Source organism: Caloenas nicobarica, chromosome 9 (genome assembly GCF_036013445.1).
Source record: "Caloenas nicobarica isolate bCalNic1 chromosome 9, bCalNic1.hap1, whole genome shotgun sequence".
Classification (NCBI taxonomy): domain Eukaryota; kingdom Metazoa; phylum Chordata; class Aves; order Columbiformes; family Columbidae; genus Caloenas; species Caloenas nicobarica.
This window is the reverse complement of record NC_088253.1, coordinates 24,424,537-24,443,272: the sequence shown is the minus strand read 5'-3', so window position 1 is coordinate 24,443,272 and position 18,736 is coordinate 24,424,537. Positions and strand designations below refer to the sequence as shown.

The 18,736-nt window shown below is 61.0% G+C and overlaps 3 protein-coding genes across 6 annotated transcripts; all 3 read left to right on the top strand.

Annotated features, from left to right (window-relative positions):
* Positions 1–101: 101 nt before the first annotated feature.
* On the top strand, positions 102–9,090 carry IST1 (IST1 factor associated with ESCRT-III). 4 transcript variants are annotated; one of them, XM_065641287.1, is made up of 10 exons: positions 102–339; positions 2,131–2,230; positions 2,875–3,055; positions 3,312–3,399; positions 3,706–3,789; positions 4,146–4,256; positions 4,645–4,851; positions 5,929–6,017; positions 7,203–7,248; positions 8,110–9,090. In XM_065641287.1, the coding sequence occupies exons 2-10, from the start codon at positions 2,143–2,145 to the stop codon at positions 8,293–8,295; spliced, it is 1,080 nt and encodes a 359-aa protein (XP_065497359.1). In that variant the 5' UTR covers positions 102–339; positions 2,131–2,142; the 3' UTR covers positions 8,296–9,090. The 4 variants fall into 4 exon arrangements, with proteins under 4 accessions (XP_065497359.1, XP_065497356.1, XP_065497358.1 ...); XM_065641284.1 differs by having other exon boundaries at positions 5,929–6,021; XM_065641286.1 differs by lacking the exon at positions 102–339 and adding an exon at positions 659–676 and having other exon boundaries at positions 5,929–6,021.
* Positions 9,091–9,855: 765 nt separating this feature from the next.
* Positions 9,856–13,695, top strand: DHODH (dihydroorotate dehydrogenase (quinone)). The gene is made up of 9 exons (XM_065641283.1): positions 9,856–9,876; positions 10,080–10,283; positions 10,572–10,771; positions 10,964–11,046; positions 11,549–11,736; positions 12,155–12,268; positions 12,591–12,744; positions 12,817–12,976; positions 13,117–13,695. The coding sequence occupies exons 1-9, from the start codon at positions 9,859–9,861 to the stop codon at positions 13,169–13,171; spliced, it is 1,176 nt and encodes a 391-aa protein (XP_065497355.1). The 5' UTR covers positions 9,856–9,858; the 3' UTR covers positions 13,172–13,695.
* A 1,698-nt stretch (positions 13,696–15,393) lies between these two features.
* On the top strand, positions 15,394–17,796 carry LOC135992250 (haptoglobin-like). Its single transcript, XM_065641288.1, has 5 exons — positions 15,394–15,834; positions 16,202–16,263; positions 16,428–16,529; positions 16,756–16,830; positions 16,995–17,796. Exons 1-5 carry the CDS (start codon positions 15,830–15,832, stop codon positions 17,744–17,746), a joined length of 996 nt encoding a protein of 331 aa, XP_065497360.1. The 5' UTR covers positions 15,394–15,829; the 3' UTR covers positions 17,747–17,796.
* Positions 17,797–18,736: the final 940 nt, after the last annotated feature.

Below are 18,736 nucleotides of genomic sequence, written 5' to 3'. Positions count from 1 at the left end.
CCCCCCGGAGGCGGGGCTCGCGGCGGGCGGAACGCTGTGCGGCGGAACCTCCGCGCCGGGGGCGGGCGCACTGCCGTCGTAGCAGGAAAGAATAGACTCCTTCCGCTGGGTCATGTAGTCCCTTAGCGCCGCTCTCCTCGGTCGTGCCGCAGCCGCTCCCGCCCCGGGCCGCTCCCGCCCCGGTGCGAAGGCCGTTCTGGCGGCCTGGCGTCCGCAGGGGCCGCGCCAGCTCGGTCGTGCCCTGGGAGGAGCGGGGAAGTGCCGCCCCGTGGATCCCTCCGCACGTGGTGCGGCTGGGCCGCCATTTTGGGTGGCTGGAGCTGCGCGGAGCGGCGGCCGGTGAGCGGCGGGGCGGCGGGGCGGCGGCGGCGGGGCGGGCTCGGCGGCCCGGAGGGCGCTGCTGGGAGGGGGTGCCCTGCCCCGTGCCCGCTGTACGGCTGACAGCAGGCTCGGGGCGGCGCTGGGGCCGGCGGCGGGGGGTCCGTCCGCCCCTCCGGTGCCGCTGCGCGGCGGGGCCCGCAGCGGAGCGACGCGCCGGGAGCCGCCCCAGCGGCAGCCGGTGGCGGCCGGGTGGCGCTGATTGCGGAGCCCCGAGGGGGCAGCGCCGGCCCGCAGCTGCCTCAGCGGGGCAAAAAACCTTCTAAAATGGCAGGGGGTGACCGTGGAAGGATGGCTGGTGAGCTGGCTGCTGCTCAGCGGCTTGTTTGGAACTAATCTGTTGAAACAGGGTGGCGTTAATCAGAATGGTTATTTAACAGGTACTTTTTCAGACACTGCAACTTGTGCTGAGACTGTTTCTTGTAGCACTGTAAAGTTATTTCAATGTTGTAAGAGTATGTTCCAGTTACAGAAGGGCTTTTTATAGCATCGGGCTTGTATCATGCATATGTACTTCTTTAGCAATGTTTCTTGAGGTTGGTTCTGTGCATCGTTGAAATAACTGTATTGATATGTGAATAGATCAGCTAAATAATCAGGATACGCTGTAGACATTAATAAATCTTATGTAATTAGTTATACAGAAAGTATTACCACTATACAAAAGTCTGCTCCAATGTGTTTTTCAGGTACAAGCCAAGGTCTTTCTGTGTGATAGGTCTTAAGGAAGGATTTCTTGATTAACAGCTCTTGGCATAACAAACTACCATAATAAAGCATCTTCTGAGTTATTTTACTGTAGGACTAGTGATTTTGATTGGCTCCTGAGAGGCTGGAGAAGGGCCAGAGCCTGCACTCAGCAGGAAGGGTGTGTGCAGTGTGGAACGGCAACTTTTTCCTTCTGACAGCAGGACTGCTACAGCCTCCGTTTGTACAGTCCTTGGGTTAATCACACAGCTGTTGAATAACTTGCACATTAATCGGGCAGAGGCTAGCTTGGTTCTTGCAGATGATTGTAATGTTTCCTTAAAAATGTGGGTTTGTCAATGAAGTAACACAGAGGGAGTATTTGTGTGATAGTTGTCACAGATGGCATCTTGAGGTGTTGGTTTCCTCCCCTCACCTTTCAAAGTAAGGAATTAGAGCATATCTTCTGGCAGCTGTGCTCTTCATTGTGAAATCTGAGGGGATTTTCCACTTGGGCTCTTAGAAGTCTGGAGCTGAATGGAATCCTGAAATACGATCTCAGTAAGCTCAGCTTACTGAACTGAGGCACAGTCACACCTTCCTAGGCCACTGCTGGGAGATGTTTGCCTAACATCCTTAAAACTTGACTACTCTGGTACACGCATCAGTGGCTAGTGCCACTTGTCAAGATTAAGTAGACCCAGGCCTTCAATTTCTTGTTTTAGGCTATGTTTTCCAATCCTGTTCCTATTTATGGAGTGGTCTCAATTTTTTTCATCTTGCGTCTGTTTATGGGGTCACAATTTGGTCTGTCAGAATGGAAATGTCCAGAATGTTTATGTGCCTGTTGGCCTTGGTTAGATGTGTGGTTGTAAAGCGGAGAGTGGGCAATGATGAGTGCTATAGGTCCAGTCACTTATAAATAACCAGATTTGGGACTAGCAGGCCTGTACCTCTTTGTTTGGAGAAGTCGTTCTTTTTTTCCCCAGGTAGAACGGTGACTGGTGTCCTTCTCGTGTGACCAACAGCTGCTGGTTCTAATGAGCTCCTGCTGTTCTCCCACAGGAAGTGTTTATCATGTTGGGCTCTGGGTTTAAGGCTGAGCGCTTGCGAGTCAACCTGCGCCTTGTCATCAATCGCCTCAAGCTGCTGGAGAAAAAGAAAAGTGAGTATTTGAGGGGGCAGGTGTGAACTGGGGTGCTTTTGGGGCTCAGGAGACTTGAGGAGAAGATTTTTCTGGATCCGGATACTTTCGTGGGCTGAGTACGGCGTAGCCTGTTGCTCGTCCTCGCTAGCCCCGGGCCCTGCAGCCTGCCCCGCTGTGTGGGTGCCCAGCGTGGCTGCTGGCCGCCTTCTGGCCGGTGTCAGAGGGCAATTTATGGGGTGGTAGCTGTGGGCTGTGTGAGGAGAGACACGCCATTTTGCCCCAGGGGGCCTTTCCAGGCCTTCTGTGCCCACAACATAGCGGGGAGCTGCCTGGGTGCTGTGGGAGGCTCTCGCCACCCGTGCTGTCCTGGCCCTGCCCAGACAGAGAAGATCCATGGTTCTGGTCGACTCTGCAGGGAAGGTGAAGGTGTAGGAGTATTTCCAGCAGCTAAAAGCCCCTTCTGCTTTCTCCTGCGAGTTAGCGTGCTGGGACCTAGACACAAGTGCTCCACCGAGATGTGGCTCAGTGTCTTGCCCTGCAGAGCCTGGGTGAGGAAGAGAGGGAAGCTCATGATGGTTTTGTGTGTGGCGGGGACTGTGGACGGGTATGGAGGCAGCAGCCCCTGCCAGCGCAGTGACTGGCCTTGGGGACATGTGCTGTAGCTGAGCTGGCCCAGAAGGCAAGGAAGGAAATCGCAGATTATCTGGCAGCCGGAAAAGATGAGCGTGCCAGGATTCGTGTGGAACACATCATCCGTGAAGATTACCTTGTGGAGGCCATGGAGATCCTGGAGCTGTACTGCGATCTGCTGCTAGCCCGCTTCGGCCTGATTCAGTCCATGAAGTAAGCTCTGGGCTAGAGGGTGTGCTGGGGGAGAGGGTCCAGGGCCTTGGCTCAGGGCGGGTGCTGCTGAGCCAGGCCTTGCCTACAGAAGGACACCTGCTTGTCTCGGTGTCCTGGAGCCTCCAGAGACCTTCCCTTCTCCAGGCAGGGAAGACTGTGTGGCCCAGCATGGAGGATGAGGACTTTCAGAGCAGATGGAGGGCAGCAAAGACTGGGTGCTTGGCGTGGAGACAGGGTTGTCTTTTGTGGTCCTTAGGGAGCTGGACTCTGGCCTGGCAGAAGCAGTGTCTACGCTGATCTGGGCTGCACCACGGCTCCAGTCAGAAGTGGCTGAGTTGAAAATTGTGAGTAGGGTTATTTGAGGGGAGTTAACACGTGCAGGGTAGGGGTGACACTGTTAGAAGCCTTTGTCTGGGACTCTGTCATTAAGGCAGAGGACATGTTTTGGTGGGTTCTGCAGATGAAGACCCCAGCTTAGGTGTCCCTGAAGCATCAGGGATGGCTAAGGTTGCTCAGCTGCTCTCGGTGACAGAAATGAGGGTGATCGGGGCTGGGGGAGGTGGGCAGCTGCAGGAGCTACAGCAGATGTACAGTGTGTGGCGGGGAAAAGCAAAGGTGTGCACGTTCCCAGAGCTGCTCTCCTCCTGCAGGTTGCTGACCAGCTGTGTGCCAAGTACAGCAAGGAGTATGGGAAGCTGTGCCGGACAAACCAGATCGGGACAGTCAATGACAGGGTAATGGAGCTGGCAGAAAAGACGCAGCTGCTGTGGCGTTCTGCCCTTTTTCCTGTGGCCAGCGGCTGGTGCCTGTAGCTCACTGAGGGGCAGGGTGGGCCAGCGGTGCTGCTGGGGGGCTGCTTGCAGCGGAACGTGGTGCTGAGGGTCCTGGCAGGTGGGGCCCTGCTGCGCTGGCTGTGGGTGGAGGGAGCAGAGCAGCGGAGCCCTGGCTGTGGCTGCCAGCAGCCCCTCTGCAGCAGTGCCGGGCGGGGAGGAGAGGCTCCCGTGGCTGCGCTCCTGCAGCAGGCAGCCCTGGCTGGGACAGAGCTGTGCTGCCCCTGCCCCGCTGAGCGTCTCTGCACCCTGTGTCACAGCTGATGCACAAGCTGAGCGTGGAGGCACCTCCCAAGATCCTGGTGGAGAGATACCTCATCGAGATAGCCAAGAACTACAATGTGCCCTACGAGCCTGACTCAGTGGTGATGGTGAGTGAGCGCCTGCAAGTCTGGAGGTCCCCTCTGTGTTCCAGGGGCTGGAGTGTCCCATTAGTGCTGTGTGGGCTTCAGAGCACAGGGCTGTGGCATTGCCGCAAGCTCAGTGGTAATTGTGCTTTGGTACCTTCTAGCAGAGCCCCAGCATAGCCCCATCCCCTCCTTCCCACAGTGCCGTGGCGTGCAGCTGTAGTTAGTCACGCTGTAGTCTAGTTCCCTTTCTGATCCGCATTAATATTGCTGTGTAGCTCCTGTCCCTGTGTTGTGTCCTTGCTGTGTTGTCCCATCTTGTCCAGTGACAAATGCTGCATCTAGTGCTGTTCAGAGGGCTGTCATCAGCATAGAGACGTGTTGGTGAGTAGAATTCTTCTATCCCCTCCAGGCTGAAGCCCCGGCAGGCGGAGAGGCAGATCTGATTGATGTAGGATTCACAGATGATGTGAAGAAGGGCGGCCCTGGAGGGGGAGGAGGTGGTGGATTTACAGCCCCACTGGTTGGTCATGATGGAATCGTACCCATGCCAGTGATGATGCCCATGCCCATGCCAACTCCAAACCCGCCCTTCTCCTACCCACCTCCAAAGGGACCGGTAAGTGCCTTTGCTTTGGGCATTCCCTTTTTCTGTGGAAGAGTCTGACTGTGTTGCTTAACCGTGTGCCTGCTGGTTGAGAGCCGTCTGTACCTGGTAGCTTGGTGTGTAGGAAGGCCATTGTGTTCCTGTGAGGCTGCAAGGGATGAGAACTGTTGGCAGCACAGCCAAAGCTTCATGTTGCTTCTTGTCTGTGGAGGTTCTCCAGCCAGCCCTCTTTGCCCTCAGGGAACAGGGGAGTCCAGACTTAACTCCCAAGGCAGTCTTGTGACTGTCAGGCTTTTGACCGGGGGTTGGAGCTGCACTTTGAAGTTGGTAGGCTGGTAGTGTGCCAAGATTCAGACAAGGAAATCAGGTGAGTTTTGTGGGGTGGGAGCTGCACCGAAAGACGCGGAAGTGCCCTACCCTCAGACCTGTGAGGGGAGGGGACCAGAGCAGCAGATGTGGAGGTGGCTTCTTGCGAAGGTGGGAGCTGAAAATAGCACTGTTCTCTGAATTCAGTCATTGACAGGGTATCTGTGCAGACTGGAGAGTGACAGAACAGTGGGATGGCTTGGAGTCTTAGTGTGGTCCCAGCAATACTGCAGTGTTTGTTGTGGAAAATCAGGGCCAAGCATCATCAGCTGGCTGTTGGCCCAGGCATAAATGTGCTGAGGACTTGTGGCAAGTCTAGGTCTTTGAGGCACTTTTGTGTTACAGTTAAGGGTAATACAAAGCCTTGAGTGAGCCAGAGACCCTCCTGTTCTGTGATGCTGCATTCAGGAGAAATGGCTCAGATGTCCTTGAGGTGGGGTATTGTCCTTGTGTCTTGGTACGTCTAATGCCTTGAAAGATGAAGTGTTTAGTGACGCTGGTTCTTTAGAATAACCCACAGCCCTGTTAGCTGGGTCCAATCCCTCCAGGTGACTGCATCTGACTTGATACTTAAGAATCTTTTCCTTGTAAGTATAAACTATATCAGGTTGGATGCTTACCTGCACTACTTTTTCTGATATCTGTAGCAGCTGTAGGTGTGTCGTGTCCCATGGTCACTCTCCCAGCTGAGTAGCCTGGTACATGACTGTAATCTCTCTGCAGGAGAACTTCAGCGGCCTACCAGTGGGGACCTACCAGCCTTTCACCAACATCCACCCACCACCAATTCCGGCAGAGCCACCAACGTATGAGTCTGTAAGTGCCTGAGCTGAATCACTGCTGTAGACAGCAGAGGGAACCTGAAAAGAGTGCAGTGGTAGCCACAGAAAAGGCAAACATTCATTAACATGTTGCTGTCAACCGTTGGAGCTTTTGGGGTGGTGCTTGGCATTGCTTATGGGTGTGATGAATCACTGGGTGCATGTGATGGGCGAATGGCTTGTGAGAAGTTCCTCGTTCTGCTGTGTGTTTTGGCTGCAAAGGAAAGCTAAAATTTATTTTACTGCATTGTTAAAATGGTGATAAACAGTGGACAAGTAGAGTACACTTTTTTTTCTGCAATATGAAGGGTTCGTCACCTTCAGGATGTTCAATTTTGGCTTTCGAATGAATTCATAGTTAGGCTGAATGACAGTTTTGGCTAGCCTAGATGTGTGTTTGATCACTCTTCCTTTCCCAGACTTTTCTCAGTCCTTGGGAACAGCAAAGGAAAGGCTGGAGTCTCCTCTGTCTGTGGTTGTCTATGTTTTTGTTCCCACAGTTCATGATTATGCCTCTCATTTTGCTTTCAGTGTTTTTGCAATATCCTGAGTAAGGATGAGCGTAGCCAAGCACCTGTGTGCGCTAACACCTTGTACTAGCTGCACCGCAGCCTTTGGGTGCAGGAGATGCGGGCACAGGTGCAGCAGTTGCCAGCTGGGTGGGGACAGAGTCACTGGCTGCAGCCCACAGGGAATGAGGAGTTACACCAGCACAGCTGACCATGCTGTGGGCCTTTGTCCCAACCAGACCAAGACCTGAGATGGAGTCATTTCGTACCTCGCTACTGGTTACAGGGTTTATTGTTCATGAAAGAAAGGAAGCCGTAGCTGTGATTATGTGGATGAAATGGGCCATGTTCTCCTACTTAAGTCCTTGATAAATATTTCAGACCTGCTAGTGGATATGCTGTGTTTATCCAGTTACAGAATATGGCCAGTGAAGCTGCTGTGACTGGCTGGGAGGGAGAGAAAAGTTAAAGCACCGCCTCCTTTTCTTGGGAAGAGGGGCAGATTCTTCTGAGTGTGCTGGAAGCCAGTGTTGCCTGCCTTGGGAGGGGTGGGGTCCACATTGCTCTGCACCGCGTGGCTGCTGCTGCCCATGAGCAGTGCCTGCACACCGGTGTGAGCCTGTGCCTGGTAGGACAGAGCGCTGTAGTAACCGAGAGTCTTTTCTAGATCGATGAGCCTGATGCTGACAAGGATGCGTCTGCACCAGGGGCTGGTGAGTATGTCAGGAGGTACAGGAAAGCTGCAGTGGCTGGGGCTGTGGTTGGCTTGGGATCCCAGTGTCCCTGGGGGAAAGCTTTCCTTGTAGGGAACAGTGTGTAGAACTTGACACATTTTGAGCAGGAATTGAGTTTAGAGAGGCCTCTGGCTGAAATGGAGAGTATCTTCTCAAAACGGGAAGGATCTGGACTTCCACTGGAAACTCAAGAACTGGACACTGACTTTGGAGTCAGTACTGGGTCTCCAGCTTAAGCTGTCTCATCAGACCAGGTATAGGACATTGCAGGACAAAATGAGAAAGCAGCAGCTCGAAGTGATAATTTTTACATGGCATAAATAATACTGTTCTGCAGCAATAGAATGAAAGAGGTAAGCACTGACGGAGTAAATAGGTTTGTATTAATGTCAGAGTTGAGTCCGCGTACAGCAGAGCAGGATGAGTAGAGATGGTTGTTATCCCTTGGTCCATCTGCCTAAAGGCTTAGGAGGTGCTTCATGCATTGGAATTGGATCATGACAAAATTCTCCTGCCTTGTACAGCATGATTCTGCTCTGCGTGTTTTGAAAGCACCTGTTACCTCTAGCGCTTGATAAGGGCAGAGAGGGGTTTTTAGAGTGAGTAGACCCTTGCCAGCTCCAGCCAGGGTTTGTGATGATCTGAGGGAGTCCTGGTGAGTACTGGTGATGTGTGCTGAAGTCTGGGTGCAGTTGGAGGTGCGTGACCACTGGTCCTGTTCGGAAAAGTACATTGGTACAGCCTTCTTGGTAGAATGACCTTTATTTTTTGTGGCTCTGTTTGGGCTGGTGAGAGTGTGATGATGGTGAAGTAAAATGATATTTCTCTTATTCTAAATAGGGCCTGGGCCCAAGTCAGAAGCTCCTCCTAAACCAAAAGCTGGAGCTCCTAATACCTTTGAGAACTTTGTGCTGCCTGAGTTACCATCCGTGCCAGATACGCTGCCAACAGCATCTGCTGGTGCCAACTCTTCTGCCTCTGAAGACATTGACTTTGATGATCTTTCTCGGAGGTTTGAGGAGCTAAAGAAGAAAACATAAAACTGACTGGGCTGTAACTCCAATGTGAGGGACAGGAGCTGTGGCAGCTGCTTCTCTCTGAAACAGACTCTCTTGAAATTGGTTTCCTGTATTAACCTCGAATGAACACACTCCTCTTTTTGAACTCTCTTCCTGCTGTACTTACACCAAATGCTGCCGCTTTCCCAATCTTTGTTGCTCCAGGAGGTGAACTGTGGGGAATCTTGTGAGACTGGAGCAGGGAACAGCCTGTGGGTCCAGGTAGCTATACCGGAACACTGTGCGTGATGTCCCGGGTGCCATTCCTGGCTGCTCCTGCACAGGAGGGAGGTGGAGGCTGAAGGCTTTCCCTGCGAGGTCTCAAGGGCAGCATCCTCCACAAGCTGGTACCCTGTGTGGTGAGAGTAACTGAGTCCTTTTGGTGAGACCTGTGACTAACTGGGGTGGGAGCAGGCGACAGCGGTGCCGAGGAGCCGTGGCGTTGCCCGGGGGTGTGCAGCCTGCTGGTGCTGCCGCTGTCCCCAGCTGCGGCTTGCAGCCGTCTGGCTGTGACCTCGGCAGGGTCTGTTCCGTGTGGCAGCGCTGTGCCCGCGGGTTCAGCCGCGTTCCCTGAGCCCGCTGGAGCTGGGCTGGGGCTGTCACTGACCCGAGGGCCACGCCGGGGCGGCTCTGGCGGGAGCCGGGGCTGTGGCTGCTCCCCCCGCGCTGCAGCCCTGCGCGGAGCCGTTTCAACGACTTTTCCTTGACTTTTATTTGATTTGTATCTTGGGGTTGGTTCCTAATAAAGCCGAGGCTGTGAGCAGCGGGCTGTGCGGTGCCGTTTCTCGGGGGCTGTGCGGCGGCGGGACCCTCTTCGCTAGCGGGCGTGGCCGCGGTGGAGCGGCAGCGCTGCTGCCGGGGCTCTGCTCTGCGGGGTCCCCGGTGCGCCCCGGCGGGGCTCCCTGGGGGCGGGGCTCCCTGGGGGCGGGGCTCCCTGGGGGCGGGGCTCCCTGGGGGCGGGGCTCCCTGGGGGCGGGGCTCCCTGGGGGCGGGGCTCCCTGGGGGCGGGGCTCCCTGGGGGCGGGGCTCCCTGGGGGCGGGGCTCCCTGGGGGCGGGGCTCCCTGGGGGCGGGGCTCCCTGGGGGCGGGGCTCCCTGGGGGCGGGGCTCCCTGGGGGCGGGGCTCCCTGGGGGCGGGGCTCCCTGGGGGCGGGGCTCCCTGGGGGCGGGGCTCCCTGGGGGCGGGGCTCCCTGGGGGCGGGGCTCCCTGGGGGCGGGGCTCCCTGGGGGCGGGGCTCCCTGGGGGCGGGGCTCCCTGGGGGCGGGGCTCCCTGGGGGCGGGGCTCCCTGGGGGCGGGGCTCCCTGGGGGCGGGGCTCCCTGGGGGCGGGGCTCCCTGGGGGCGGGGCTCCCTGGGGGCGGGGCTCCGGGGCGCCTCAGAGGCCCCGCCCCCGTGACTCCCGCCCCTGCTGTTTGTCCCGTGATCCACGCGCCACGAGTCCTGCTGCGTCTCTATTGGCTGGGAGGGTTCGGGTTCTGCCAATCACCGGGCGGGGATGCCGGAAGTGTCCTTCCGCGTGTGGGGTGGAGCTGATGGCGGCTCCGCTGCGCGTGAGCGGCCGGCGGGTCCCGGGGCGGCGGGAGGAGGCGGGACCCGGCGGGACCCGGCGGGGCGGGGGCGGCGGGGCCGGGACAGGGACACGGGTGGGGTGCGGATGCGGGCGGGGCGCCGGTGTGGGTGCGGGGTACCGGGGGCGGCGTGCCTGGGCGGGGTGCGGGCGTGCCGGTGCGGCGCTGCTGACGATCTCTCGCAGGGACGGCTGCGGGCGCTGGCGGCAGCGCTGGGCGGCTGCGGGCTGCTGCTGGGCTCGGCGCTGGCGGCGGGCGACGAGCGGCTCTACGCGGCGGCGGTGATGCCCGCGCTCCGCGCCCTCCCTCCCGAGGCCGCCCACGGGCTGGCCCTGCGCGCTGCCGCCCTCGGGCTGCTGCCCCCCGCCCGGACCGACGGCCCCGCGCTGGTGCGGCTCTGCGGGGAGGCCGGGGCCGAGGGGCGGGCAGGAGCCGGGAGGCAGCCAGGGCGTGCGGATGGCCGGGGGCCCGCAGCGCCGGGGGTGGGCGGGCGGCGGGGCCCCGCCGCGGCTCGGGACCCGCGGCGGTCGGTGGGGGTGATGAGCTCTGCCCGCGGGTCCCCGGGCAGGCCCCTGGTGACACCAAACGAGGGGGTGGAGGGGAGGGGGCCGGGCTTTGGCTGCTGGTGCAGGTGGGCTCTGGCTCTGGCTGTCGGTGACCCAGCCCCGGCCCCGCAGGAGGTGCGAGTGCTCGGGCAGCGGTTCCGCAACCCGGTGGGCCTGGCTGCTGGCTTTGACAAGCAGGGCGAGGCTGTGGATGGGCTGTACAAGATGGGCTTTGGCTTTGTGGAAGTGGGGACTGTCACACCCCAGCCCCAGGAGGGGAACGCCAGACCCAGAGTCTTCCGGCTGGTGGAGGATGAGGCCGTCATCAACAGGTTGGTCTGGAGCAGCTGCTCTGCGTGTCACACAGGGAGGGCGACTGTTTGTGTGTCCCAGTTCTTGGCGGCCCTTGGGCTGGATATGCTGAGCAGAGCTGCAGACATCACGTCTCCGTCTTGTTTCTCCTGCGTCTTACTCAGGGCGCTTGGACACCAGCCCAGCCCTAAACCTTGTCTGTTCTGGTGCAGGTACGGATTCAACAGCCACGGCCACGCCACGGTGGAGCGCAGGTTGCGGGCCCGCCACGAGACACAGCTCAGGCTCACGGGTGGTGAGACAAGCTCATAAGCCTTTGCTCTTGGGGTCTGTGAGGTGGACTTGGGAGTCCCGGGTGGCTGTAGGCCAGGAGAAATGTGTAATGCCAGCGCTCAGGCACGGGAGGGCCCCGGCCAGAGGGAGGTGTGTTTGGGTGGCAGGAACCCTCCTGGGGCTGCAGGCTCCCCCGCATGGGGCTGTGGCCAACTGACTCTTTCCTGATGTTTTCTCTGTGGTAGAGACTCCACATGCTGCTTTGGGCAGGACGTGTCTGCTCAGACTAGGCAGAGCCACAGGGCCCCAGCTGGGTGGTTTCCGAGGGCAGCACTGCAGTGCTGGGAGGTGCTGAGCATGGCAGCTGTGGTAACAGGACAGTCCTGGGCCCGCGCTGTGAAATACGTGGGCTGTGTATTCTCATCTTGATTTTAGCCGGCCCTGGGCCCTCCCTTGTTGAGCATTCTGGTCCCTTGGGTGGTGGTTGGTCCTGCTGCCCTGGTTCAGCCATGCCTGTGTTCCAGCGGGGATGCCCCTTGGAATCAACCTGGGCAAGAACAAGAGCTCCACTGATGCTGCAGCTGACTATGTGGCTGGGGTGCGGATGCTGGGCCCTTTGGCTGACTACCTGGTTGTGAATGTGTCCAGCCCGAACACGCCGGGGCTGCGGGACCTGCAGGGCAAGGCTGAGCTGCGGGACCTGCTGACCAAGGTGGGTGACACTCGCAGCCAGCCCGGAGCGCAGCTACAGCCCTGGACGCATCCTGTCCCCAGCAGCACCCACTCTGCTCCAGCCAGGCGTTTGCCCCAGCACAGGGAGGAGCGTGGTGGCAGAGCCACCGAGTTGTCCCCTGGTCAGCTGCTGGTTCCCGGGGCCGCTGTGCTCCAGCAAAGGGCACATAGGCAGTGAGGCATTGCCCTCCGCTCTGCTCTGGCAAGGGGGCAGTGGGCCACCCGCCCCACGGCGTCAGGAGTGGCTGTGGGTCCTGCGTGGGTCATGTGCCCCGGGCCCTGAGCCGCAGGGTGCCCGTCCCATCAGCAGTGCCACATCAGGAGAGCAGCGCCTGTCCCCGTGCTGCTGGCTGCAGGCATCCCCGGCCTGGGGCAGGACCTGTTCTCTCCCCACGCAGGTGCTGGCAGAGAGGGACGCGCTGCCCTGTGAGCGCAAGCCAGCTGTGCTGGTGAAGATCGCCCCTGACCTCACCACGCAGGACAAGCAGGACATCGCCAGCGTCATCTGCGAGGTGAGAGGTGGAAGGGGAGGCTGGCAGGGTCTGGGATGGGTCCCTCCTGCCTCACCTCACATGACCAAAGGGCAGGACCGTGCTGCTCCTGGCAAGTCACCGCTCTGAAGGGACAGGAGCTGCAGCTCTCTGGGTAGCTCTGAGTCTGTGAGGGCCTGTGTGCGTCACCCAGACCTTGGGGATGGTCCAGGTGGTGAGGGGCAGCTGTTTTGTCCCCAGGCAGGGTGCTGGGGCACCTGCCAGGGAGGATCTGGCCTGGCAACCTGGGCATGAGGGTGGGGAGCAGCTGTGGCAGCCGTGTCCTCATGCTGCTGCCCCTCAGCTGGGTGTGGACGGGCTGATTATCAGCAACACCACCGTGAGCCGCCCCAGCGGCCTCCGCAGCCCGCAGCGCACGGAGCCCGGGGGGCTCAGCGGGAAGCCCCTGCGGGAGCTCTCCACGCAGACCATCAGGGAGATGTACTCCCTAACCCGAGGTAGGGGCAGAGCAGGCGGGGGGGCATGTGCTGGTGTCACCCGTGCTGTCCTGACCGCGCGCCTGCCCGCAGGCCGGGTGCCCATCATCGGGGTGGGGGGGGTGAGCAGCGGGCGTGATGCCCTGGAGAAGATCCGCGCTGGAGCCTCGCTGGTGCAGATGTACACGGCGCTGGTGTACCGGGGGCCGCCGGTGGTGGGGGCAGTGAAGCAGGAGCTGGAGCAGCTGCTCAGGTGAGCGAGGGGCCCGGCGCCTCCGCAGAGAGCCCTGGCCGGGGCAACTCCGGGCAACACGTGCTGGTGCCCGGGCAGCAGCAGGACAGGGCTGGGCCGTCCCTGGTGATCCCGTCCCTGATGACCCCATCCCTGAGCAGGGAGCAGGGGTTCCAGAATGTCATGGAGGCGGTTGGAGCAGATCACCAGTGCTGACACGCTGCAGGACCAAGGTCTAGGAAGAGCAGAGGCCAAGCAGGGACAGGTCTGACACTGCAGTGCTGGGCAGGCTGGGCCTGAGCTGGGGTCCTGGTGCCAGCCCCTGGGAAGGGTCAGTGGGGGTGAAGCTGGGACTGCGCTGGTGGGGAGCAGGGCAGGGGACTGGTGCTGCTGTCCAGGGCTGTGGCTTGGCTTTCCCATGAACTGGGCTCCCAGTGGAAACCAGTGCTGGGTCAGGCTGTGCTGGGTGGTGAGGAAGGCCTGGGGCTGCCCTGCTGCTGCTGCAGCACGTCCCCGCGAGCGCACACCTTCCCCGTGCCGCTGCCCGGAGCCACGGACAGGGGGTCCCGGCTGCCAGGGCCCCGCAGCCCACGCCACCTGCTCTGCCTGGTGCTGGGTCCTCCTGCTCCACTGCCTTGCAGGAGCCTCTGCCCCCTGCCCTCCCCTCTGCGCGGGGTCTTGTAATAAACCTGCAGGCCCTGGGTCCTGCCCCACTGTCAATAAATGTTTAGCTCACCCGGTCCCATGTGCTGCTCTGGGGACACCCTGGGGTCAGAGGGTGACAGCCCAGCTCCCCTCAGCCGAGTGGGAACAGCTCTCCATGTTGTTCCTGGTCAGTGCATCTTCTTCTGGAGGCAGAAGCCGCAGAGTAGCTGAGCTCTGGGGTGGATCCACGCAAAGCTCGCCATGGCTCCCCTCGCAGAGACCTGCCTGCGGCTGGGCCCCCGGGAGGCGCTGAGCACCCTTTTTTCCCCTTGCTCCCAGTACGTAGGCATTTGGAGACCGCTGCAGTCATGCCCTGCCACTTGTTACAGAAAGATCCTGTTTGTTTGCACTTCTGGAGGCTGCTGGTTTTGTCTTTGGGGTCTCTGGCTTCAACTGCTGCTTTGCCCTGGGCTCCCTGCGGTTGTCTCATGCCTTTCTTGAGCAACACGGCTGGGCCAGGACGCGCTGTTCCCTCTGCAGCCTCTCGCAATCCACCCTGCCCAGCAGGATTGCATTACAGCACAGGTCACGGGAGCAGCGGGACTGCTCACCCAGGGCTGTCACCCGCCTGCTCCCTCTGCAGCCCTGTGCACCAACCGCTGCTCCACAGACCTGCTTTGGCCGGTGGTGCTTGCTGCTGCTCTCGCGGGGCTGTGACCTGCTCCGCTGGCCAAGGTTTTGATGTCTTCTCTGGAGAGGGCCAGGGAGACACTCGCTCTTCCAGTCACAGTGGCTGTCGTGCCTACGGGAGCATGAACTTGATGTCCCCTTGTCCCACAGCACTCTTGCTTGTGCTCTGAAGCTGATTTGTGACTGTGCCTTGGAGACGCTCGGAGCCTGGCTCTGCCGTGGCAGTTGCTGACGGCCCTGGGCTGCCTTGTCCCGGTGCGCAGGCTGTGGGCTGCGCCCCAGGGGCAGGCTGGGGCAGCTCCCTGCTCCTGCAGCCTGTCCCTCTGTCCCAGCCACCCACTGAGGGGGCACTGAGGCACAGTCCTGCGTGGCTTTGTCCCTCTGTCAGGGCACGGCAGTCTCCTGCCACAGCAGGACGGTGCTGACAGGCCTGCCACCATCAGAGCCACAGCACCTTCCCAAGCGCTGGCGTGGCTCGGGGGTCACAGCTGTCAAGCCCAGGTGTGTCCTGGCGTGCCTGTCAGGTGTGGTTGTATACGGCTGGTGCTGAGCAGAGAGCTCGAGCCCTGTGTTATTTAGGGGAACAGGTGCCCCATGAGATGGGAAGAAGCTTGCACAGGACAAGAAGGCCCTTTGCTGGAGTGTCTGGGACCAGGAACAGATGCTCCCCTGAGCCTGAAGGAGTGGACCATCCAAGGGGCACTGGGGCAGCTGGGCCTTGATGACCCAGTGCTGGGGTGGCCTCTTGTGCTCCAGGTGGTTTTGGGGTAGCCTCACTGCAGCGCGGGCACCCTGCGGTGGGTGGGAGGTGTGTGCCTGTGCCCTCCGTGCTGCCCCTTGGTTGTGCTCCTGGCTGCAGGTCTGCTGGCCGGAGCAGGCTCCCAGCTGCTGGGTACCGGCCAGTGATGGCTGCTGCGAGTTCCCGTCAGGCTGGGCTGGGCTGACAAACAACCCGTGCCCGGGGCTGCGCGGGAAGCGGTGGGTGTGTGGGATGGGTCCAGCTTGGCCGCGGCCCCTGGAGAGCAGTGAGCTGGCGGGACACACTGCGCCCTCGGGCAGCTGGGCAGGACCAGCCAGCCCTGGCTCTGCAGGGTGACAGCACTCAGGCCCTGTGACCCTGTGTCACCTGCCGCGCCGGGGCAGCTGCTGGCTGTCCCGTCTGTGGTGGCACAAGGCAGTTCTACAGGGGACAGGGGCTGGCTCCTCTCTGTGACCCTCAGCTGGTGTCCTGACGCCAGGGCCCAGTGTCTGCAGCCAGGCTCCTCCTGTGTATTTGCAGCTGCAAAATCCCGGAAAGCCTTGGCACTGGCTGCCCATGGAGCTTGGCAGGGCTGCGGGGAGCTGCTGCCAGTGGCTGCAAGCCAGGAGGGGAGTTTTTTACTCCTGCTGCTGGGAACAGCGCTGGCTGCATGTGGCAGGGTCAGGGATGTGCAGGGCTGCACCAGGGCCAAGGAGGTGGCAATAAAAGGGATGAGGAGGGAGCCCTGAACAGCATTGCCCTGCAGAAGGAGGCTGCTGTGAGGAGAGAGAGCAGCGAGCATGGGGTGAGTGGCATTGGTGTGTCCCTGCATGTGCTTGGTGTTGTGTCTGTCCCGCTTCCTGGGCTGGGACCTGCAGCAGGACCTGTGTTGCGCCTGTGTCCAGACGCTGCAGCCTCGTCCTGTGCAGCAGCGGGGTCCAGGCTGTGTCTGACAGCCAGCCCAGGGCACGGGGTCGGCCCTCTGCCCTCCGGGGAGGGAGCCCCGAGATGGGGGGGTGAGCCTGGCTGGGCGCTGGTCCTGGCAGAACCCATGGGCTGGCAGCAGGGTGGGAGCCCCGTGCTGAGTGTGTGTCCTGCGTGTGTCCCGTGCTGAGCGTGTGTCCCGTGCCCAGCGTGTGTCCCGTGCCCAGCATGCACTCTCTGCCCCGCAGACCCGCAGCGCTGCTGATCACCGGCCTGGCCTGGACCGTGCTGGAGACTGCAGCTGCTACCGGTACCATGCAGGACAAGGGGGGAGCACTGGGCTTGGGCAAAGCGGGGGGAGGTTGGCAGGGGGCAGGTGTGGGGCAGGGGAGACAGGATGGGGGAGAGACCCGCCGGAGCTGGGACGATGTCCTGGGCTGGGTCTCTAGGCAGCTGAGCATCCTCTGCCTGCAGAGTCAAGCTGTGCAAAGCCTGCGGAGATTGAGCATGGCCACGTGGAGCACCTGATCAAGTACCACTGCGACCCGTACTACCAGCTGCGTGGCTCCGGCGATGGTGAGGCCCACGGCACGGGCACAGTGCCCGGGGACGGGCCTGTCCCCAGCTCCAGAGGCTGTCCCAAGGCCACATGACGCAGCCCCCCCGCCCTTCCTCAGGGGCATGAGTAGCGACCCCTGCCCACCCCAGCCCTGGGGGGTACAAGCACCTCTGCACCCCCCTGGCTGCAGGGTCTGTCCCCTCCATGCAGGGCATGGCTGCTGACTTTGGTTTCCCTCCAAAGGCACGTACAAGTGTGACGAGGACCACGCATGGGTGAACCCTGACGCTGGCAAGGAGGCGCCAGTCTGTGAGCCAGGTGAGAGCAGAGCAGCGGGGCTGCACTCGTCTGTCTGGGCAGCCAAGGGGCTGCAGGGGCTGCTCGCGACCCCCATCCTCCCTGCTGTTCCCCGGGGCTGCTGGGGGCCAGGAGGGCGCGTGCCGGCCCCGGGGGCTCACTGGGGCCTGCTCTGCCCTGCGCAGTGTGCGGGAGGCCCAAGAACCCCCCCAGGCAGCTGCAGCGCATCATCGGGGGCCTGCTGGCGGGGAAGGGCAGCTTCCCCTGGCAGGGCCAGCTGGTGACTCGCCACAACCTCACTGTGGGGGCCACGCTCATCAGTGACCAGTGGCTGCTGACCACGGGCAGGAACGTCTACCTGAACCACAGCAAGAACACCAAGCCCGAGGAGATTGCGCCCACTCTGCAGCTCTTCCTGGGCAGCCGGGAGCAGCCTGCTCTGGCCATTGAGCGCGTGGTGCTGCACCCCGGCTACCCGGCGGCTGTGGATCTGGCCCTGCTGAAGCTGAAGCAGAAGGTGCTCCTTGGGGAGGAGGTGATGCCCATCTGCCTGCCCCAGAAGGACTATGTGCAGCCCGGGCGGGTGGGCTACGTCTCAGGCTGGGGCCGTGGGGCCACCTTTGCCTTCTCCAGCATGCTGAAGTACGTGATGCTACCGGTGGCAGAGGACGAGAGCTGCCGCCAGTACTATGCATCCTACTGGGTCCAGCCCATCCTCAGCAATGACACCTTCTGCGTGGGCCTGAGCGAGCTGCGTGAGGACACATGCAACGGGGACGCCGGTGGCGCCTTTGCAGTGCAGGACGAGGCTGACGGGGCCTGGTACGCGGCCGGGATCCTCAGCCACGACAAGAGCTGCGCGGCTGCCAAGTTTAGCGTCTATGTGGATGTGCGGCGCGTCCTGGCCTGGATCAGGGAGGCAGTGGCAGCAAGCTGAGCTGGGCTGGGGAATTAAAGCTGCTGCAGCCTGGCTGCAGGCTCTGTCTATGTTGGTGTGTCTGTCTGTTCATGTCAACAAGGGCAAGTGCAGGGTCCTGCACCTGGGGAGGAACAACCCAGGCACCAGTACAGGTTGAGGCTGACCTGCTGGAAAGCAGCTCTGCAGAGAAGGACCTGGGAGTTCTGGGGGACAACAGGGTGACCATGAGTCAAGATCCAGAGGCCAAGGGTACCTGAGGTGCACTAGGAAGAGTGTGACCAGCAGGTCAAGGGAGGTGAATCCTTCCCCTCTGCTCTGCCTAGTGAGGCCACATCTGCAGCACTGGGGACAGTTCTGGGCTCCCCAGTTTAAGAAGGAATTACCAGAGGGAGTCCAGCAAGAGCTACAAAGATGCTGAGGGATCTACAGCATCTTTCTTATGAGGAAAGGCTGAGACAGCTGAGGCTGTTCAGCTGGAGAAGCTGAGAGGGATTTGATCAATGGGATCAATATCTCAGGGTGGGTGTCAGAGGACGGACCAGACTCTGTTCAGTGGTGCCCAGCGCCAGGGTGAGGGGCAACGGGCACAGACTGAAACACAGGAGGGTCCATGTGAACAGGAGGAGAAACTTGTTTGCTGGGAGGTGCCAGAGCCTGGAGCAGGCTGCCCAGAGCGGGTGTGGAGTCTCCTTCTCTGAGACATTCAAACCCCCTGGGATCCTGTGCGATCTGCTCTGTGACCCTGCGTGAGCAGGGGCGCTGGGGATCTGCAGGGGAGCCTTCAACGCAACCGGGCTGGGATGCCGGGACTGCGTGTGTCCGCGTGCGCGGCGGCGGCGCGACCACAGTGCGGGTGCGCCGGGCGGGACCGCCGGGGGCTCTGAGGGTGCCCCGGTGCCCCCGGTGTCCCCGCCCCGCCCGCCTCCTGCCGCTCCCTGCACGGCCGGAAGGTCATCTCTGGCCACGTGATAGCACACCGGTTCCCTGCTCCGGAAGTCCGCCGCAACT